This window comes from Triticum aestivum, chromosome 6A, assembly GCF_018294505.1.
Source record: "Triticum aestivum cultivar Chinese Spring chromosome 6A, IWGSC CS RefSeq v2.1, whole genome shotgun sequence".
NCBI classification, from domain to species: Eukaryota; Viridiplantae; Streptophyta; class Magnoliopsida; order Poales; family Poaceae; genus Triticum; species Triticum aestivum.
Window position 1 is genome coordinate 495091707 of NC_057809.1, and position 22476 is coordinate 495114182.

General features: G+C 45.9%; 3 protein-coding genes across 3 annotated transcripts; 2 read left to right on the top strand and 1 right to left on the bottom strand.

Moving 5' to 3' along the window:
* The first annotated feature begins 5377 nt into the window (after window positions 1-5377).
* LOC123128078 (secretory carrier-associated membrane protein 5) lies at window positions 5378-8616 on the top strand. The gene is made up of 12 exons (XM_044547991.1): window positions 5378-5601; window positions 5736-5873; window positions 5957-6019; window positions 6150-6183; window positions 6269-6391; window positions 6482-6544; window positions 6713-6806; window positions 7043-7088; window positions 7187-7254; window positions 7405-7453; window positions 7607-7672; window positions 8324-8616. Exons 1-12 carry the CDS (start codon window positions 5548-5550, stop codon window positions 8354-8356), a joined length of 831 nt encoding a protein of 276 aa, XP_044403926.1. The 5' UTR covers window positions 5378-5547; the 3' UTR covers window positions 8357-8616.
* Window positions 8617-16755: 8139 nt separating this feature from the next.
* Window positions 16756-19030, top strand: LOC123128079 (phosphoribulokinase, chloroplastic-like). Its single transcript, XM_044547992.1, has 5 exons — window positions 16756-17414; window positions 17671-17755; window positions 17843-17927; window positions 18021-18265; window positions 18502-19030. The coding sequence occupies exons 1-5, from the start codon at window positions 16867-16869 to the stop codon at window positions 18751-18753; spliced, it is 1215 nt and encodes a 404-aa protein (XP_044403927.1). The 5' UTR covers window positions 16756-16866; the 3' UTR covers window positions 18754-19030.
* Window positions 19031-19805: 775 nt separating this feature from the next.
* Window positions 19806-21248, bottom strand: LOC123130817 (uncharacterized). The gene has a single exon (XM_044550624.1). It carries the CDS (start codon window positions 21168-21170, stop codon window positions 19959-19961), a length of 1212 nt encoding a protein of 403 aa, XP_044406559.1. The 5' UTR covers window positions 21171-21248; the 3' UTR covers window positions 19806-19958.
* Window positions 21249-22476: the final 1228 nt, after the last annotated feature.

Consider the following 22476-nt stretch of genomic DNA (forward strand, 5'->3'; position numbering starts at 1 on the left):
GTTCACCCTCGGGGCTGAGGGTATGTACTAGTAGCTATGTGTTTGATCTCGCTCTCTCGTGTTCTTGATTCGGCACGATCTTGATGTACCGCGAGCTTTGCTATTATAGTTGGATCTTATGATGCTTCTCCCCCTCTACCTTCTTGTAATGGATTGAGTTTTCCCTTTTGAAGTTATCTTATCGGATTGAGTCTTTAAGGATTTGAGAACACTTGATGTATGTCTTGCATGTGCTTATCTATGGTGACAATGGGATATTCACGTGATCCACTTGATGTATGTTTTCGTGATCAACTTGCGGGTTCTGTGACCTTGTGAACTTATGCATAGGGGTTGGCACATGTTTTCGTCTTGACTCTCCAGTAGAAACTTTGGGGCACTCTTTGAAGTTCTTTGTGTTGGTTCGAATAGATGAATCTGAGATTGTGTGATGCATATCGTATAATCAAACCCGCGGATACTTGTGGTGACATTGGAGTATCTAGGTGACATTAGGGTTTTGGTTGATGTGTGTCCTAAGGTGTTATTTTAGTACGAACTCTAGGGTTGTTTGTGACACTTATAGGAATAGCCCAATAGATCGATCGGAAGGAATAACTTTGACGTGGTTTCGTACCCTACAATAATCTCTTCGTTTTTTCTCCGCTAATAGTGACTTTGGAGTGACTCTTTGTTGCACGTTGAGGGATTGTTATATGATCTAATTATGTTATCATTGTTGAGAGAACTTCCACTAGTGAAAGTATGAACCCTAGGCCTTGTTTCTAAGCATTGCAATACCATTTTCGCTCACTTTTGTTACTTGCTACCTTGCTATTTTTATATTTTAAGATTACAAAAACCTATATCTACCATCCATATTGCACTTGTATCACCATCTCTTCGCCGAACTAGTGCACCTATACAATTTACCATTGTATTGGGTGTGTTGGGGACACAAGAGACTCTTTGTTATTTGGTTGCAGGGTTGTTTGAGAGAGAACATCTTCATCCTACGCCTCACACAGATTGATAAACCTTAGGTCATCCACTTGAGGGAAATTTGCTACTGTCCTACAAAACTCTGCGCTTGGAGGCCCAACACGAGTCTACAAGAAGAAGGTTGCATAGTAGACATCACATCACATCATAAACAATCACATTCAGTTTACCAAAAGTAACCCAAAAGATAAAGATAAAACATGCTGCTACATTCAGTTCATCACATCATCACACCATCACATCACACCGGAGTCAGGGCCTTCGCGAGGGCAGCATGCTGCCCCCTGATCATGTAGTCGTCCCCGTGAATCGCTACATCCTCTGCATGAGACACAAGGTGATCGAAGTGGCCATCCTTTGGCTTTGGCTTGGTGGTGCAGTAGGGGCAGTGCCACTTCTTGATCTTGCGGTTGTAGAAGGAAGCGGCTCCCTTGGCCTTGATCTTCTCCACCTCCTTCGCTATGAAGGACGTGATGTTGCCCTTGTACACATCTTGTACAGAATCATACTGCACACATGAATGAATTACATTAATACTCCCCCCGTTCCCAAATATAAGTCTTTTTAGAAATTTCAATAAGTGACTACATACAGAGCAGAATGAGTGAATCCATACTTTAAAATATGTCTACATACATTCGTATGTTGTAATCCATTTGAAATGTCTAAAAAGACTTATATTTAGGAACAGAGGGAGTACATTATAGATTCATATACACCATGTCAAAGGAACTAAATGAACAATCTAAATTTCAAGTATGCTTACCTCATATTCTTCGTCGTCACTATACTCTGGATCGTATAGGTCGAACCTAGTAAGGGCCAGCTTCCTCTTTTTCCCCAACCATCATCCTCCTGAATATACAATTACATCCATGACTAGTAAATATAGAAGCCAATTGAAAATCTCGATATGCACACATGACACATTGGTCATAGGGCTAATATACTAGGGAAACCAATATACTATGATCCTATTTGCATTTTCCATTATCATGCACACACATTGAATAACAGAGCTAATATAACTACATATTGTGGACAAATTTATATACTAGTGAATCAAATAACTTCTTAATCAATGGATTCCATTTGGGCATATGACATTCAAAACCCCAATCTGCATAGCATTCAAAAACAAATCTAACAGGGACCCAATCTAATAAGCATGCATGTCTCTAGCATTAAAAACCCCAATCTATGTAGCATTAAAAACAAATCTAATAACCATACATCTGTGTAGCATTGAAGCACAGAGATCCCTATCTCTCATACAAATCTATCTAGCATTTTTGCAACGAATGTAATCCAAAAAACCCTAGTACAAAAACCCCCATCCCCCCATATAGAAAACCCCGGCCCATCCATCAAACCAACTACTCTAACCATCTGTACTACCGTATGAATCACAATCTAACCAATGCAACTAACTCTACAAGATAATATGCTAAATATTGCAACTAACAAGCAAGTGCAAATACCTCCTGCTCCTCGCCAGGCTGCGCATCGGGGTCTCGGGATGGACTGCGCCGCTCGACGCCGTCACCTTCTGCTCCGGCAGCGTTGAGGCGGAGCCTGCCACCTCCTTCTCCACATCCGCAGCGGTTGCGAGTTTCCCCGCACCGCCATGGACACCACCAATGTCCTTCATTTCATCTGTGGTCACCGCACCCTGCAGCTCCACTACATCTCCGGTTGCTACGACGGCGTCGCCATGAGCTTCCGTCATCGGACAGATGGAGGCGATGAAGGTGAGGAAGAGGATGCGGCGGGGGAGAGCGAGACAGTGCGGTGGAGGCAGTGGAGGAGAGCGAGACGATGCCGGCGGGGGAGAGGAAGACGATGCGATAGGGAGGGGATTTGGGGGGAAATGGTAGGGGCGATGGGCCGGGAGGTGGTTTCCCCTCTTTATACGATGGGACATTTCGGGCATGTCCCATGGACATGTGCTACCCCATGACCGCGGTCAGTTGCATGCGCCCACATATATGAATACCACTGTACGATCAGCATACGAGACCACTATACGGGTAAACGGTCAAATGTGGACTGGGCCCTACACGGCCCCACTCGTCAGAGTTAACGATCAAAGGCATTGACCCAAGGGCAACATCCGTTGTAACCTGTTCTGAGGGTTTCGGGCAAGGGAGTGGGGAAAAGTGAGCAAAAGTTAAGAGCGTGGGGATGAATGAGTACAACTAACGAACCAGGGGCACAGAAATAAAAAAAACCATCGTACAACCCAACAGGTGTTTACCCAGGTTTAGGCCCTCTCTAGAAGGTAAAATGCTACGTCATGCTTTTAATATATTGATTGTGATGGGGGTACAGAGTACAATATGATCTACATCGAGATCGTATGAAAGAGTTCTAAGGTCTAAACCTCTAAAAAGCTTGTAATCGTGTCTCTGTAGGCTAAACCCCACGGCTTATACAGGCACCAGAGGTATCTAGGGTTTACACATGGTCGATTACAATCTAGGGATAAGCATGTCGATCATTCAAATATGTCTTGAAGTGTACGTTAAGTCTTCGGGGATCTTCATCTTGATTACATTGAGGACCAAGGCCTGCATGGTCCATTCATCGGTTATCGTGGGTCCTTGGCCCGACCCATAAGTGGCGAGCCGACATGGTAAGCACCCCTAGTCCAGGACACCGGCACGCGGTCCGGATGTATGCGGGCGTTTTGAGGGTCGACGTTGGAGATGTACTAAAGAAGCATGATTCCACTTGGGCAGAAGCAACCCAATGACCAGATGCATTAGTTAAAGGCATTATCGCAACCATGAAGACCTAGCTTATATCAAGACACCTGTCACTATGAGTAGTGGGTGTGCATTATTGTTGAACTTTAATCACATGTAACATATAAAGCAAAGGAGATAACAGACTCTATATAAGCATTGATGTAGGGTGGAACCCTACGGGCCAATCTTTCATGATTTGGAGGGGATCCCATGAAGAACACGAGGAGTAACACGAGGGGAAACGAGAGGAGATACTCAAATCAACGAGAATCGATCACACATGTGCTAGATCCATGAACACAAAGAAGTCACAAAGATCCAAAGACAACAAAGAGAGGATACAAGTAGCTAGTTCTTCTCCAAGAGGAGGCCTTGAATCCACTAGGTGATCTTCTCCTAGATGGAGGTCTTGAGTCCACTTGGGGGATCTTCTCCTAGATGGAGGACTTGGCCTCCAACGAAGTAGGTATCAAGTGGATGAGCAAAGCTCTGTCTCTCATATGAGCTAAACCAATGCTAACCCTCAAATGGTGGAGGTGGAGGAGTATATATAGTCTAGGGTCACAAGGGGGGTAAGTGAGGGGCGAAGGGATACATGGGCCTTGGGCCCGATCTCTGTGCACAGACAGGTACCGGACGTCCGGTGGGTTCCGGTCGTCCGGTGGCTCACGGCCGTCCGGAAGTCTTCGGACATCCGTCATTTCCTCTCTGGACATGTGGCACCGGATATCCGGACGCTGTCGATCGTCCGGTGGCTGACGAGTGTCGGATGTCCGACGTCTGGCGGTCGTCCGAGCGCTGTAGGGTGCCTCGGCTATAGTTGTTCTGGCTGGTGGAATCTCCAAGCGTCGGACGTCCGGAGATTGTCAGTCGTCCGGAGGTCGTTGGATGTCCGAGAGCTCTAGCTTTCTGGTAGCTCTTCCTCTTGTTCCTCACGCTTGGTGTCATCGCCGTCTTGTCTAATGCTCCTAGCTGTTTCATGGCCTTCCTCTTGGTTCCTGGTCATGCATAGCACATACGTTTGAGGTAGTAGCCATGTATCACATGTGGAAAGTGACGGTTCGGAGAGGAGCGAGTTCACATTGTGTCCAATGGCGTATGGTCGAGGTCTCATCGTATGTCCTCTTGGGGCTTGGGGAGTAGTCGTAGTGTACATGAGGATGATCGTAGGATGCTCCGCATCAGATAACAAATTCTATATAAGCATCCATTCATCACTTGCTTACGGGTTTGAAACCTTGTAAACACAAATCTCAACACAAGAACATTCCCTCCGGAGAACATGATTAGGTTTTTTTACTTCATCATAATAAGGGGCCTGAACTTGTATACTTCATTGTGCCCCCCCCCCCCCCCCCATGTGTCTTGCTTGATCAGGCCTCGTTTCTTTCCCTCTCTTATTGTTAGAATTCACACCACGACAACGCTTGCGATGAAGATGCGGCAATTTTCTTTTTTAGGGTGCTGCCCAAGACTACGTGGACGAGAGGACACAACCGAGTCAGCGAGCTAATCTCAACCGTAGACGGTGCGCGATCTGATAGTGCGGAAGACCACCGATAGAGACTTCCACCGATCGACCGACGCTTAGCGTTGGAAAAAAACCCGAACAACTTTGAACCTGAAGCGACTTTGAGTTAGTAGTCAGTCGCCAGTGAGTCAGTCCACCGCGGCCGACACGCCCACTCCAACCCCCACACCCACCGATTCCCTTCTACCTCCCGTGTCACACACTAAACCAAACCACCGATCATTTCCACCCGACGCTTCCACCGCCCGAATCCAGCCAGCCAGCCAGCCAGGCGAAGCTGCGAGGATGTACCGAGATCCCAATCCCTTCGACGAGGGCGCCGACGACAGCGCCTTCTCCGTAATCCCCCATTTCTCCCCCTCTAGCTTAGCATGGCCTGCTAGATAGATCTCGGGCGGGATCTCCCCGCCGAGCTCCGGCGTTTGAATTTTAGCGTGTTCTGACGAGCTGTGCATCTGGTGGTTCGTGCGCAGAATGGGGGAGGACGCGGTGGTGCCGCTGGTGGTGGTGGCGGCAAGTCGCAGTTCCAGTTTCGCCCGACGGAGCCCGTCGGATTCGGCGCCGGTGGCAACGGGGACGCCGCCGTCGACATCCCCCTTGACAACATGAACGTAAGAGGGGATCTCCCGTTTGCTGCTGCCGAGGGAGTGACTGAGCGTGCTCTCTGCTCTACGCTAATATGGTTGCTTTGCAGGGTTCGAATGGCAAGCAAAGTGAGCTCTCGCAGTGGCAGGCAGATCTCAAGAGGCGAGAGGCGGTAAGCTTCTTATGCTGCTGCTGTCTTGGATTCATACTGTTGATTTGATACATTACTATGATGTTAAATTGTTGCCATTTTTTCTCTCCTGTTCGTTGTTCTCAATTTTGAATTTCTTTTGTGGGTGAAGGACATAAAGAGGAGGGAGGAAGCTCTCAAGAGTGGTACGCTTCTACATGCATTGGGTCTACATCAGTGGATAAATTATGCCTCATGAAACTGTGAATTGAATCTTGTGTTATCATGTAGCTGGGGTGCCCATGGAGGACAAGAACTGGCCGCCATTCTTCCCAATCATCCACCACGACATTGCCCATGAAATACCAGCCAACGCGCAGCGGTTGCAGTATCTTGCTTTTGCTAGCTGGCTCGGTAACTACGCACACACTCATGAGATACCAGTTTTAAGAGGCATCATTGTATGTACTTACTGACGATATTTGGGGTTGCAATAATCTACAGGCATCGTGCTTTGCCTCGTTTGGAATTTCATTGCTGTCACAGTCTGTTGGATCAGAGGGGGGGGTGAGCTAAGTACCTTCTTCTAGTTAGTTTTCATGTTCTAAGTACACCTGCCTGTACACCTGCACATATGTATTGCAGTTTGGGTACCAACGAGTGCTAGTCTTATTGTGCTATTATGTCTTGTAATGCAGCAGACCACTAAATCTTTGGATTTTCTTATGCTTGCAGACTCTAAACTGTTTTTCCTGGCTACTATCTACGGTATGCTTGGAGTACCTTTGTCCTACTTGATGTGGTATAGGCCTCTGTACCGTGCAATGAGGTATGCACCTAATAGTCAATGCTTTCTGGCTTCCTGTTATGTGTGTGATCTGCACCAGTTCATGCCATACTTCTGATTCAATTCTGTATCAGCCTAACATGCATAACATTCCTAATTAACAACAAAAGGAAATTTCTACTAGATGTTTGACTTAACTGAATTCCAATCTCTGCAATGTACTTCTCCTAGCACTAGTAGTGGCTTTATGTTTAATATTCGGTCAACTTGCTGAACAGAACTGACAGCGCATTCAGCTTTGGGTGGTTTTTCCTTTGTTACATGGTAAGGTCTTGATGAACTTGTGGTTTCTGCTTTCTTCATCTGATATGCTATTTATGTTAGCAACCTGATTGAATTATGTTTTCTTTGTTTTGTTGTAGCTCCACATTGGCTTTTGTATAATTGCTGCCATTGCTCCGCCGATCGTATTTCGTGGGAAGTCATTAACGTAAGATAACTTACCACACTATGTATTGCTTCATACAATTACTGCCTAGAGTTTTAATACGATAGATAGCCACTGTACAGTGTCTCAATGCGTGAGGCTGTTGATTTTTTTTATGTGGCTCTAAACAAAGTATGCTTTATCTGTCATCAGGGGTATACTGGCTGCAATCGATACCTTCTCTGATCATGCATTAGTTGGGGTGAGTTGTTTAGATGCTATTCATCCTTCTGCAGCTCATATACTTCCTATATGGAATGAACAGCTGGACAAGTTTCTATTTCTATAAAGTATGTCGATACAATTTTGTATGTTCAGTGTATATAACATTTAAGGCCAACGATCTTTCTTTCAGATACTTTACTTTGTTGGATTTGCCTTGTTTTCACTGGAGACAGTTGTGAGCATTTGGGTTCTTCAGGTCTGTGACTAATCTGCTATCTCCCTCTGCCCCTTGCCTCCTATTCTGCCTTTATTACGTTCCTCGTTCTTTGGTTTCGCACAACCCTCGCTCATCTTTGGGTACTATATCTAAATGGATAAGGAAGTAAATAGGTATTCATTTACTTGGATCACACAGTTTGAATTAGTAATTGGAGATGCTAGTAACTTATCTAAAACTAGAAGTACTCTGTATGTTATTTGTTTAATTACTCCTGCCCTCTAGCTATCTATAAGTATAACTCTATACATAAATTTCAACAACAGTGATCTCTTAAAATTAGGATAATATGGAATCCATCCAGTTGTGATACTAGTGTTTACTGCTGGAAGAAAGTTATACTAACCATCAGTCAAGCACAGTTTTTCAGTAAACTTACCTTTGTTTTTCTATGTTCATCGGTCTTCCTTATATTTGTTTCAACAGAAAAATATGTGTAATGTATAATTTAATTTACAAGTAAAGCAAATCCAGGAAGGTTGAGCGAGCATGTCACATTTTATGAATATTATTTTTCCTTTATGCTGTCACCTATGCATATAGAACTATTGTGTTTGCCAAGTTCCTTACAGCGCAAAATACCAGCAGCTTGGCACTTACTTGATCTTGCTCTAATTTTGGTGCATGCAGAGAGTATACATGTATTTCAGAGGGCACAAGTGAAGCGGGCAACGGAAGAAAATACAGAAGTCCACCGGTGTCATCGGAGCGTGCTGCGGTTCTGTGCATACATATGAGTACATGCCATTCTTTGTATGTTATGGTAGTTATGGGAATAATTTGCCTCAGAAATTCAGAAGTTTGTTTATTTGTTGCAAGAGAGTAGAAGTGTAACAAACGTTGTATTAGTGTTATCTCTTGAACTGTCTGTTGTTTAAAACCTTGGATCTTACCTATATAAACTGCATGTTGTTTGAAGCCTAGCATTTTTGTTTGCTAGTTTGTTTGCATATTTGATTCGTCTGCTGGTAAGCTGCTTTCTTCTGCGAGGGCCATGGTAGGTGGAACCTAAAGACAGCAAAACCATATGAGGTTCTCATCTGTGCCTTGTGAAGTGATGTCGAAGGAATCTTCTAGCCTTCATTGCAGATTCCAATTCTTATAAAGAAAAACGCAAGACTTGACATCCTTACATTTTTTTTTGAACCATGATGTCCTTCTAGCCTTCGCTGAATCCTACCATGTACTATGAAATGAAACATGAGAATGTATAACAGAAGTTTGGTTGCGCTTGCGCCATAACAAGAAGTTTTAAAAAATCACTTCATGGACAGAAAATATTGCATGTGGTTGGACTTCATAGATTTTATTTTCTAAAACTCTACAAAGTACTCATACGAATCAAATAAGATGCATGACAAAAGGTCCTAAGGAATGGACTGCTGAAATCTGAGATGGGCTCTAGGCCCATATTGCAATTTCTGAAAAATCTCTAAGGGCCCATGTGGGTTATATGGCACTAGGTGTGGTGGGAAGTTTAGTCCCACTCCGGAAGTGGAAGGAGAGTTGGAGTGGTTTATAAGGGTTTCTCTTCTACATGCTATTGGAGCTTGAGAAGAGAAGAGGCCCTCGCGCACTCCTCCTCCGCCGCCCGCCGCGCCGCGCCGTGGGATTGAGCCGAGCCGAGCTCACACCTACGCGCTTATTTTTGCCAGTCACTAACGGAGAGTTTTCTGACAGCTGGGCCACGATCTGAGACGTCGGATCGTGGGCTGTCACGGACTCGAACGTGGGTCGAGCCCACGTCTCTCCACGCGGCTGCGTCTATCCCGTCCGCCGCGTCTCTCCACGGTGACTCCATCCCGTCCGCCGCGTACACGGTCGACGGGAGAGCAGGTCTCCAAAACCACGCCCTTCTGGTTCCTGTACGGGGTGAGGGGCGAATAGATTTTTGGGCAGCGATTACGCGACTGCTCGCTTCCGATCGTCTACTTCCTCTACGTCTGCGTCGCCTTCATCATCACCATGTCCACCGACGCCGATCGTGCCGCCGCCGAGAAAGCTGAAGCCGACAAGAAGGCCGCCGAAGACGCCGCTGCTGCCACCAAAGCCGCGGCCTCTGCGTGGCCTACTGGAGGGTATAACTCGTTTATCCCGCTTCTGATTATTTTCATATTAGCAGTACTAGCAGTATGTGTAGATTTGTCTACTGTTTGCTTAGTACGTGCATGTTTAGACCAGAGTCAGTACATCATCAACTTAGTCAATGCCACGCTAGTGATTTACTCATGGATTAATTTAATCGAGAAATTGCCTATTTACTCAACAATCCAAAAACCTATTATGTGTAGGAATTTCTCGGCAAGTGGCTTTGCCGCTGCACTGAAACCGGATAAGTTTACCGGTACATACTTCAAGCGTTGGCAGACTAAGACCACGTTATGGCTCACGGCTATGAACGTGTTCTGGGTCACCGGTGTCTCCACGGGAACGATTGCTCCTGAACAGGAGAATGCGTTCAAGGAGGCTACCGTTGTGTTTCTCGGAGCAGTTCTTAGCGTGATCGGAGATAAACTGGTCGACGCATATTTACATGTGCATGTCGCCAAGGACTTGTGGGAGGCGCTCGAATCTAAATTCGGGGCCGCCGATGCAGGGAGCGAGATGTATATTATAGAGCAGTTCCACGATTACAAGATGGTTGAAAACCGTCCTGTATTGGAGCAGGCTCATGAGATAATATGCATTGTTAAGGAACTTGAGCTACTCAAGTGCGAGTTACCGGGCAAGTTTGTCGCGGGCTGCATAATCGCTAAGCTCCCTAATTCCTGGAGGAACTTTGCCACCACTCTGAAACATCAGAGGCGTGAATTCTCTGTGGAGGATGTCATTGGCCATCTGAGTGTTGAGCAGAATTCGAGGACAAAAGACTCGCACGGAAAAGGGGCCGAAGGGACTTCTGTTGCCAACATGGTGAACCAGAAGAACTTCAACTCCCACAAGCCCAAGGGAAAGAACGGTGTCCAACACAATACCGACTTTAAGAAGAAGGGTAAGAAGACCTTCAAGAAGAACAAGAAGGACGAGGGCTGCTTTACTTGTGGTTCGGTTGAACATTGGGCCAACAAGTGCCCAAACAAGTACAAGAAGTCAGGACATGACTCCAAGTCTGTCAACATGATTGTGGGCAACAATGAGAATGGTGCATCTGGGTACGGTAATTTATTTACTGTTTTTTCAGTGTTTCAACCCAACGATTGGTGGGTGGACACAGGTGCAGGTGTTCATGTGTGTGCTGACATTTCATTGTTCACTTCTTACCAGGTCACAGGTCACGGGTCTGTATTGATGGGGAATGGCGCGAGTGCTTCTGTTCATGGTGTTGGCACGGTCGATCTGAAGTTTACTTCGGGAAGGATCGTGCAGCTGAAGAACGTGCAGCATGTCCCCGCCATCAAGAAGAACCTTGTTAGTGGCTCCCTTCTATGTAGAGAAGGGTTTAAGTTGGTTTTCGAGTCTAATAAATTAGTTGTTACAATATATGGACTCTTTGTTGGAAAAGGTTATGAGAGCGGAGGGATGTTCCGCCTTTCCCTCGCAGATTTTTGTAATAAAGTCGTGAACCATATTCATTCGAATGTTAATGAATCTGAAGTTTGGCATTCACGTCTTTGTCACATTAGTTTTGGTGTTATGACGCGGCTATCCAAGTTGGATTTAATCCCGAGTTTCACTTTAGCCAAAGGTTCTAAGTGCCTTTCATGTGTGCAAGCTAAGCAACCTCGCAAGCCTCATAAGGCCGCGGAGGAGAGACACCTGGCACCATTAGAATTCATACATTCTGATCTTTGCGAGATGAATGGTGTGTTGACTAAAGGTGGAAAGAGATACTTCATGACATTGATAGATGATTCCACTAGATATTGCTATGTGTATCTGTTAAATACTAAAGATGAGGCTCTACACTACTTTAAAATCTATAAGGCAGAAGTTGAAAATCAACTTGAAAAGAAAATTAAACGAGTCCGGTCAGATCGTGGTGGAGAGTACTTCTCGAGTGAGTTTGATTCCTTCTGTGCGGAACACGGCATTATTCATGAGAGGACGCCTCCCTATTCACCCCAGTCAAACGGGGTTGCCGAGCGGAAAAACCATACTCTAACTGATTTGGTTAACGCCATGTTAGATACATCAGGTTTATCCAAGGCATGGTGGGGGGAGGCTATATTGACGGCATGTCATGTCCTGAATAAAGTTCCGACAAAGGATAGTGAGATCACTCCCTATGAGAAATGGGCAAAGAGAAGGACGACACTCTCGTACTTGCGCACTTGGGGCTGTTTGGCGAAAGTCAACGTGCCGATCCCCAAAAAGCGTAAGCTTGGACATAAGACCGTGGACTGCATTAGTTTGGGCTACGCTAAGAACAACGTTGGCTATAGATTTCTAGTAGTGAAATCTGAGGTACCTGACTAGAAGATCGGTACAATTATGGAGTCTAAGGATGCTATATTCTTTGAGGATATTTTTCCTATGAGAGATATGCAAAGCACTTCTAGACAGGAATCTGAGGAGACTCCTGAACCTGCCATCCCTATGGAATATTATGAACAAACACATGATGAAAATCCTGAGGAGGGTGACGAGGAAACCCTTGGTAGGGGCAAGAGACAAAGGACTGCAAAGACCTTTGGTGATGATTTCTTCGTGTACCTCGTGGATGATACTCCCACTTCTATTTCAGAAGCGTATGCCTCTCCAGAAGCTGACTACTAGAAGGATGCGGTCCGTAGCGAGATGGATTCCATCATGGCTAACGGGACATGGGAGATCACTGACCGTCCCTATGGTTGCAAACCACTGGGATGTAAGTGGGTGTTCAAGAAGAATCTTAGGCCCGATGGTACGATTGAAAAGTACAAGGCTAGGCTTGTGGCCAAGGGCTATGACCAGCAAGAAGAGGAAGATTTCTTTGATACTTATTCACCTATGGCTAGACTGACCACCATTCGAGTATTACTCTCGTTGGCGGCCTCACATGGTCTTCTCGTCCATCAGATGGATGTTAAGACGGCTTTTCTAAATGGAGAGCTAAAGGAGGAAATCTACATGCAACAGCCTGATGGCTTTGTGATAGATGGTCAAGAAAGAAAGGTGTGTAGGTTGATAAAATCTTTATATGGCCTGAAACAAGCACCTAAGCAATGGCATGATAAGTTTAATACAACTCTGACATCTGTTGGTTTCGTTGTTAACGAGGCTGACAAATGTGTATACTATCGCCATGGTGGGGGCGAAGGAGTTATATGTGCTTGTATGTTGATGACATACTGATATTCAGAACAAACCTCAAAGTCATTGAGGAGGTCAAATCGTTTCTATCTCAGAACTTTGAGATGAAAGACCTTGGTGTGGCTGATGTTATCTTGAACATCAAGCTACTGAGAGATAATGAGGGTGGGATCACACTTCTGCAATCCCATTATGTTGAGAAGGTGTTGAGTCGTTTTGGATATTCGGACTGCACACCATCTCAAACACCATATGATCCTAGCGTATTGATTCGAAAGTCCAAAGGCATGGCTAAAGATCAATTGAGATACTCTCAAATCATTGGTTCAGTGATGTACATTGGCATGCTGTTGAGAGAGTTATGCGCTATCTGAAAGGTACTATGAACTATGGACTTCACTATACCGGATACCCGTCGGTACTTGAAGGGTATAGTGATGCGAATTGGATCTCTGATGCCGATGAGATGAAGGCCACAACTGGGTATATGTTTACTCTTGGAGGTGGCGCTGTTTCCTGGAAGTCTTGCAAGCAAACGATCTTAATGAGATCGACAATGGAAGCAGAATTAACGGCATTAGACACATCTGGTGTTGAAGCGAGATGGCTTGGAGATCTTTTGATGGACTTGCCATTGGTTGATAAACCGGTTCCGGCTATCCTTATGAACTGTGACAATCAGACTGTCATCACTAAGGTGAAGAGTTCAAAGGACAACATGAAGTCCACCAAACACATAAGAATGAGATTAAAAGCTGTCAGAAAATTAAGAAACTCCGGAGTGATAGCGTTGGACTATGTCCATACGGCTAAGAATCTGGCAGATCCCTTTACAAAAGGGCTATCACGTGTTGTGATAGATAATGCATTGAGGGAGATGGGTATGAGACCCACATGAGTTGCCATGGTGGTAACCCAACCTATGTGATCGGAGATCCCGTGAACTAGGACCTGGGAAAACAAGCCAGTGGTGAACTGAGGAGAGTAACTATACTAACCCACTCCGTTGGAGATGCAATACTCTCGATACTGTATGGTAGGATGACTACAGTCTCAATGTGTTCCAAAGCTTATAAAAGCAAGATGCTATCCTACAGAGCGATCTTTGGAGGAACACACCTATATGAGCCCGACTGCTGGTCACAGTCTATGAGATTGAGGTGATCTCTAGTAAGCTCATGAATAGGCCAGGAGTGTGACTTATATGCTCCACCCGAGGGGTCAGCCTTTGGCAGCCTAGTACTAGTAAGACATGTAGTGAAACTTCTTTACGCCAAACTGATAATTCAAGGCATAGTCCATTGTTCAGTTGTGAAGGAGTGTAGCCACTTGTTCTAGGTGAAGTTCAACCTTAACAGGTCTTTACTGAAACACTGGTATATCGAAACAGCAATTGGAACAGAGGACACAATGGGCCCTCGAGATCTGGTGGGGGATTGCTGAAATCTGAGATGGGCTCTAGGCCCATATTGCAATTTCTGAAAAATCTCTAAGGGCCCATGTGGGTTATATGGCACTAGGTGTGGTGGGAAGTTTAGTCCCACCCCGGAAGTGGAAGGAGAGTTGGAGTGGTTTATAAGGGTTTCTCTTCTACATGCTATTGGAGCTTGAGAAGAGAAGAGGCCCTCGCGCACTCCTCCTCCGCCGCCCGCCTCGCCACGCCGCGCCGCGCCGCGCCGCGCCGCGGGTTGCGGGATTGAGCCGAGCCGAGCTCACACCTACGCGCTTACTTTTGCCAGTCACTAACGGAGAGTTTTCTGACAGCTGGGCCACGATCTGAGACGTCGGATCGTGGGCTATCACGGACTCGGACGTGGGTCGAGCCCACGTCTCTCCACGCGGCTGCGCCTATAAGTATGCGGTGTCTCCTAACCCTAGCCGCCACGAACAGATCACATCTGCTCACGCGCATGCCCACCGTCGTTCCTTTGCTGCTGCTGCCGCCGGTGACTCCATCCCGTCCGCCGCGTACACGGTCGACGGGAGAGCAGGTCTCCGAAACCACGCCCTTCTGGTTCCTGTACGGGGTGAGGGGCGAATAGGTTTTTGGGCAGCGATTACGCGACTGCTCGCTTCCGATCGTCTACTTCCTCTACGTCCGCGTCGCCTTCATCATCACCATGTCCACCGACGCCGACCGTGCCGCCGCCGAGAAAGCTGAAGCCGACAAGAAGGCCGCCGAGGATGCCGCTGCTGCCACCAAAGCCGCGGCCTCTGCGTGGCCTACTGGAGGGTATAACTCGTTTATCCCGCTCCTGATTATTTTCATATTAGCAGTACTAGCAGTATGTGTAGATTTGTCTACTGTTTGCTTAGTGCGTGCATGTTTAGACCAGAGTCAGTACATCATCAACTTAGTCAATGCCACGCTAGTGATTTACTCATGGATTAATTTAATCGAGAAATTGCCTATTTACTCAACATGGACTCCTCCAAAGTTTAACGTAATTCCTTTAATCAAAGAACAGGTCCTTGATCTTCTCGTTTCCAGATATTTACGCTTGTTACGTTGCTTGATTCTGTACTAATATAAAGTGGAAAATGATATAGATTCTGGTAATCCACAACGGTGCCCAGGGTCAGATGCTTTGAATGAACAGTAAATTCAGGAAAAATAGCAAAAAGTAATAATTAAAATTCTGTTTTTTTTCATCCATTCTTTTTTATGGTGTTGTCATCCATCCTAGGAGCGTGCAATTTTTTTTGCTAAAATGACATTTGAGGAGCTCGTGCAAAAAAACAAAATCAGGTTTAAACAATGCAGTTTTTCAAGTTTCTTCGAGGGTCAATTTTTGCTTCTTTTTTTCCATGACTTCCTCGAATATCCTAACACAATGAAAATTCGCACGTGCCTTGCGCACTCCAGCATCTTGAATGTAAAAAAAAAATCTAATTTCTTTTTGCTATTTTTCACAAATTCATTGTTCATGTGCTGGTGTAGATGAGCCTAGGCTCAGAATAGCCGCTCCCGATTCCTTCGTCTTACTCTGCCCATGGCTGTGTCTCTATTCTCCTCTGATCAACGATGAGTTATGATTCTGTAACGAGTCAAAAGGAATTCTACTTGGAGGGTGCATGTGAAAACTGTGTCTTCAATTTAATGCGTATATGCTATGGAATGTCTCGTACGGCCACTGGCCATCCAATGACTTGGGGATGCTGACATGGCACATACCTGTGGCCACACGCTGACACATGGACCGCCTTTGAAAAAAGATAAACGTACATATGGTTACAGCTTGGTGAAGTAGGCATCAGCCATATCCTCTCCAACTCTCGGCGATCAATTTCCAGCCTCCATTACCTCATCTGCATCCAGCCATCCTTGCGCTGCCACGTGGCAGAACCATATCTAGATCCATGGAACCACCACCAAGCTTTCCTCCAAGCGTCTCTGGCCATCATAATTCAAGCACCAACTGGTTAGGACAGACAAAACAGGCACAAGTATACCGCAGGACATTATATCGTAAATGGCGTATACGGAATTTCAAATGCTCTCCGCTCGTGTATTTGGCAGCGAACAGACAAGCAACAGACAGATTAATTTTCAGCAAAGATCACTAGTAAGTTGATTAACTAACCGATACAGGTTTTAAAAAAATAAATCACCGGGAAGTGGGCATGATCACAGAAAGGAATCACAAGCTTTTCGTAGTAAGAAAGCTCAGCGTCCAGGGAAAGAATACAGGCAAAACACGATTGTTTCATTTTCAGATCACTATAAGCTGGCCCTGATATCACCAGAATTCCAGAAAAGAAAAAGAGAAAAAAGGGGAAATAGGGACACCACATCATCACCATCTCATTTCCCTCCTTATGTTTTCTTAGCTCTTATCTCCACAGTTCTTTCATCAAGCTCTCTCTTCTCCCCAAGTCTCAGTTACAACTTACAAGGCTTGAAGGGGAGAAGAGCAGCTCCAAGAGGTCGGGCAGCAAACATGGCATTCTGCAGCCCACACAGCACCACATCCCTGCGCTCCCCATGCACCACCATCCCAAACTCTGGCTTCAGGCAGAACCAAGTCATCCTCTTCACGACCAGAAGCAGCAGGAGGAGTAACACGAGGCATGGGGCAAGGACCTTCCAGGTCTCATGCGCAGTTGAGCAGCCAATAGTGATTGGCCTGGCAGCAGACTCGGGATGTGGGAAATCCACCTTCATGCGCCGGCTCACAAGCGTGTTTGGAGGTGCTGCAGAGCCACCCAAGGGCGGCAACCCAGACTCCAACACGCTCATCAGCGACACGACGACGGTCATATGCCTTGATGACTACCATTCCTTGGACAGAACCGGGAGGAAGGAGAAAGGTGTGACCGCCCTGGACCCCAAGGCAAACGACTTTGATCTCATGTATGAGCAGGTGAAGGCAATCAAGGAAGGCAAGGCTATTGAGAAGCCAATCTACAACCACGTCACTGGCCTCCTCGACCCGGCGGAGCTCATCCAGCCCCCCAAGATCTTCGTCATCGAGGGTTTGCACCCAATGTGAGTTCACATTCTACTCCCATGCTTCTCCTGTCTGTTTCAGTATTTGGTGTCTGTTTTTTCTTTCTTTCTTCCTCATATTCCAGTAGCTGTTGGGTAAGTGGTCATCATAAAACCTTTTGAATCACAGCAGCAACTTCTGTTAAGTTTCCACAAAATATTCGATTCCCTGATGCTTAACAGTTAGCAGTATTTCCCTGACTAAAATAAACATGATCATTTTGCAAGCTGTAACAAACAGAAATTTTTAAACCAGGTACGATGAACGTGTGAGAGAGCTCCTTGATTTCAGCATCTACTTAGACATCAGCAATGAGGTTAAGTTCGCATGGAAAATTCAGGTGAGCTGAACAGTAAGGTTTAGATGTTTCAATGGATTTTGTTGCTGTTATCTAACTTTAAAAAAACAATCACTGGCACTTTTGCAGAGAGACATGGCAGAGCGTGGGCACAGTCTTGAAAGCATCAAGGCTAGCATCGAAGCCAGGAAACCTGATTTTGATGCCTTTATTGGTACTGCCTTTTTACCAACTAATCACAGCAAGTGTTTTCCATAAACCAAAAATAATAAAAGATGGTATGTAACCTGACCACTTGGTATGACAGATCCGCAGAAGCAATACGCTGATGCTGTGATTGAAGTTCTGCCAACCCAGCTGATTCCTGATGACAACGAAGGAAAGGTGCTGCGAGTTAAATTGATCATGAAAGAAGGCATTAAGTTCTTCAACCCGGTTTACCTCTTCGATGAAGGATCAACCATCAACTGGATCCCTTGTGGAAGAAAGCTTACATGCTCTTATCCTGGCATCAAATTTTCCTATGGCCCAGACACTTACTTTGGCCAAGAGGTACTCATCTTGGCTTATTTACCCTTTTGTGTCAAACGAGTAATGCTAACTGCTGTTACTTGGAAATAAATCAAAAGAAACCTAGCAAGTAGTCCAAAGTAGGACAAAGTAAGAGAGCTCCAAAACCATTCTTAGACTAGAGATCGACTATTCACTGAGTAGAACAATTCTAGCTGTCAAACAGGTCCTGCCTCAGACAATGCTGTACAATCTTAGTGTTTGCTTGTTTATTTCAGGTATCGGTGCTGGAGATGGATGGGCAATTTGACAGACTAGATGAACTCATCTATGTTGAGAGCCACCTAAGCAACCTCTCAACCAAGTTCTACGGGGAGGTGACACAGCAAATGCTAAAGCATGCAGACTTCCCAGGCAGCAACAATGGAACAGGTCTCTTCCAGACCATTGTAGGACTGAAGATTAGAGATCTCTATGAACAGATCATCGCTGAGAGGGCCGGCGTTCCTGCTGAAGCAGCAAAAGTTTGATGAGCCCCAAATTCAAGTTCACGAATCATTTCATCACCAACTCAATGAGAATGAGCATCCTCGCATTTCTTGTACCTAGTTTGAATATATTACAGCTAGAAGACGGTAGAAAGTTCACTGCAGAACTCATGAAAACCTGCATTTTGAACTTCTCGAAAATCCTCTCCATGATGAGGGTCTCTTATGTCTCTTCTTAACAAATTTCGATGTACATCTTCTCCCATGTTTCAATGCAGAAAATACATGTGCTTGCTAGAATCAAAAGCGGCTGCTTTTATCTAGTGTGTCCTTTTTTTGGCTGTTACTGCTGATCACGACTAACATTCATAAAAGGCCATTTAAGAAATTTGAAAAAATGGTGGTGGATTTGTAGACAGAATTGTGAAAAATTATGAGAACATGTGGACTATTCGGTACATCGTTCTAGCAAATCACCCTGTGTGTGGAACTGTATATCTGACGCTGATAACACAGTAGTCGTTAATCATCCACTAACAAACGTATCATCCATGATAACAGAAATGGTTATGAAATTAAGGCATAACAATCATGTCATTATTATGGAAAAGGCACATTGTGCTACTTTCAAGAAAGAATTCATAAACCCTACTGTGTGGAACTGCTGATGTGAAACTGAGAATAATTAGAAGTAGAGGATCATTAATCAATGTGTAATGACTAATGACAAGATAATGGTTAAGAACCTAAGCTATGTCAGTTATGATCTTATAAAAGGTACATGCTGCTACTCACTTTCTCAGCCAAAATTCATCGAAATAGACTTTCAGTCAAGTATATATAACTAACAAAAAACCATGAAGGGAGCTTCAGAACAGAAAATGGCCAGCTTCATGTAACTAGTAACTAGATTAAAGAGCAGTTTTCGATGCAAACCATATAAATTTTAGCGGTACAGTACAACAATTGGCAAGCTAAGGTAAATTTTCATCATATGATGCTCAGTGTGTAAGTGCGAGAAGTTACAGGCCACACAGTCTTAAGAGAGATGCACATAGATATCTCCAAACAACAGGAGAGCACAAGCACAAATATTCACATCAAATAGCATGATTAATCCGTACAATGCGAGCATTTCCATATGAGATGCTACAAAGTAACAATAGGCTCAGTATTGACATTACAATAAGCAACTGAATGTAGACATCTGTTCCAGGTAGAAACAGTGACTTATTTTGCTACGATCATCAAAAGAAAAGACGTGGATGAACCGATATCGGTGATGCCAATGGTCGGCACGCCATCGTCTCCCTCGAGTTCAGTCCAAGCCCTTCAACGTTGGGTGATGCCTCCCACCCTGGTGGTAGTGGCCTCCTCCAGGCACGGGAGTTGGGCACGCCAACATAAACTCGGTTCTCCTCCACTCCGCAGTTCCCCACGTCCACACAAGCCACCGTGCTCCTCCCGGCAATGTCCACGAACAAGGTGTAAGCCCCAATGTTGTCCACTTCCTCCCACATCATGCGCGCCCAATCAAGCGCATACACACCGATCTTGTTCACCCTGGGCGCACGGAACACCAGGGGGGCCAAGTTTGCTTCAAACATGAAGAGCACCAGCAGCAGCCGATCCCCGGCAGCAACCAAATGCGGCCCGAATTGCAATCTGTCGAATCTGGTGGCGTCCGGAAGGCCGGTGGTTGGCAGCAGTCGGGCTGCCTGGTTCGAAGGGGCGCCACCAAGGTGGAACTCCAGTATCTGCGCGCGGTCGGTCAGACCGAGGACGCGCCCGCGGAATTCGATGACGGTCGTGATGATGGAGGCGGCGCGGGGGAGGGCGTGCTTGGTCCAGTCGGGGCGGGCGTTGATGTTGTTGGGGCTTGGATGCTCGGGGAAGGGGAGCGAGAAGAAGGCGTGCATGGAGTGGAAGAGCAGGAGGTGGGAGGGCGTGAGCGCTGCGTAGTGATAGGGGAAGTGCGGGGAAGGGAGCTGGAGCGCGCGGCGCTCGGCGCCGGTGAGGGCGTCGACGAGGTGTAGGCTGTTGAAGGAGCCCCGGCGGAGGAGGATTAGGTGGCCGCGTGAGGCGGAGAGGAGCGTGGCGCCCTCCGCCAGGGCGGGGATGGGGTACGAGAGGGATTGGGGGACGACGAGCGGGGAGAAGGGCACCAGTCGGAAGTCGGGGCAGAGGAGGAGGAGCGGCGGGATGCGGGGGCGGATGAGATCGGCGGCGGAGGCGCGGAGCAGGTGTCGCCAGGGGCGGCACGTCCCCGCGAAGGCGTAGAGCGAGCGGATGCAGGGAAGGAGGCGGCGGAGCACCTCCGCCAGCGGCAGCTCCGGCAGGTCGGCCCAGTCGCGGTACGGGTCCGGGCTCGGCGCGGCTGGCGGCATCGGAAGTGTGGGGCGGTCGGCGGCGGGGGATGGGCAAGTTCGAGTGTTTCGCGGCGGCGGCGGGGGCAGCATGGTTGGTAGGCTCCGCCGTGCCGGTGAGCATCAACCAGACCTTAGCCCAACTCTAACCGATCCACTAAAATTTAGTGGAGTAAAAGGCTTTTAGTGGAGTATACTAAGTTTTGGCTGGACCTAGTTGATTCCTTAAATATAACAAAGTAATTTTTTGTTTTTCTAAACCTTGCAATTCTAGTATAAATTGCAACTAAACATAAATTTGAATGTTCAGCCAAATTACGAATATAGTTTACAAACAGAATTTAAACACGCCGAATGGTTCAAATGTAGCAAATAGCATTTCATAGAACAATTAGGACTCACTTAGACGTTGCCAATGATGGCCAACAAGATCTTGTTGGAGTTGGGTATGAACTTGATGGTTCTCGATCTTGCGATACTCCTCAAAGAATGTCAAAATCATGTTTGTATCATACTCCGACTCAACCAATATCGAAAATTCCCAGGCATCTCTCTCTTTCGTCTTCAATGATCATGTGATGAAATATGATGAACAAGTCATGATTTGTCATAGAACATGTAGCGACCCAATCTCAGACGGTCAAGTCTCTGTGTTCAGTGTCATCCCTGGACCGGTAATGCTGACACACATAATACTCGAAGGATTTGTAACAGAGTAGCAATCACACACTTATTACATCGAATGTCTCAAAGGATAACTCATTACAATAAATATGGCTTAAGACCATCTAAAAACGATAACAATGGAAGGCTTGGAAGAAAAGTGAGTCCATCAACTCCAACGGCATAGCCGAGTGCATGACAAACGACCTACGGCATCTTACTCCTCGTCTGAAAAGTCTGCAATATGATACGTTGCAGCCCGAAAACGGGTCAGCACATGAAATATGCTGGCAAAATAACACAGTAAAGCAATGGACAGGTAAAGGCTATCACTACATGCATATTTGGCTGGTGGAGGCTCTATGATTATAATGTTTTGCGAAAAGCCAATTTTTTCCTACAACAAATGAATATATTTTATTTAGCTATCATGGTAGTTGAAACATCGAGAATGGTAACCCCATCTCAATCCCAATTAAAAGTAATTATCAACCCAACAAATTAATTTAGAGTGATGAGATCCATATGATAATCCAAGAACCAGATACTCAAGTTGTTCATGACCGGGGACACGGCTAATCATGATTAGTTTGTACATTCTGCATTGCGCACTTTTCCCCACAAGACTCGATCTCGTCCGTTGGATTTCTCGCACTACATGGTGTTTGAGAAACGGATGACCGAGACACAGTTTTTCAGAAGCATTAATTCTAACCCCGGGTAGACAGTACCAACC

Excerpts from the sequence above, each read along its gene's own strand:
- LOC123128078 (XM_044547991.1), top strand. The coding sequence starts at position 5,548 with ATGTACCGAGATCCCAATCCCTTCGACGAGGGCGCCGACGACAGCGCC. Across the intron at positions 5,874-5,956 it reads TCCCCCTTGACAACATGAAC|GGTTCGAATGGCAAGCAAAG; the intron begins GTAAGAGGGGAT and ends GTTGCTTTGCAG. Across the intron at positions 7,255-7,404 it reads TTTCGTGGGAAGTCATTAAC|GGGTATACTGGCTGCAATCG; the intron begins GTAAGATAACTT and ends ATCTGTCATCAG.
- LOC123128079 (XM_044547992.1), top strand. The coding sequence starts at position 16,867 with ATGGCATTCTGCAGCCCACACAGCACCACATCCCTGCGCTCCCCATGC. Across the intron at positions 17,415-17,670 it reads ATCGAGGGTTTGCACCCAAT|GTACGATGAACGTGTGAGAG; the intron begins GTGAGTTCACAT and ends TTTTTAAACCAG. Across the intron at positions 17,756-17,842 it reads AGTTCGCATGGAAAATTCAG|AGAGACATGGCAGAGCGTGG; the intron begins GTGAGCTGAACA and ends GCACTTTTGCAG.
- LOC123130817 (XM_044550624.1), bottom strand. The coding sequence starts at position 21,170 with ATGCTGCCCCCGCCGCCGCCGCGAAACACTCGAACTTGCCCATCCCCC.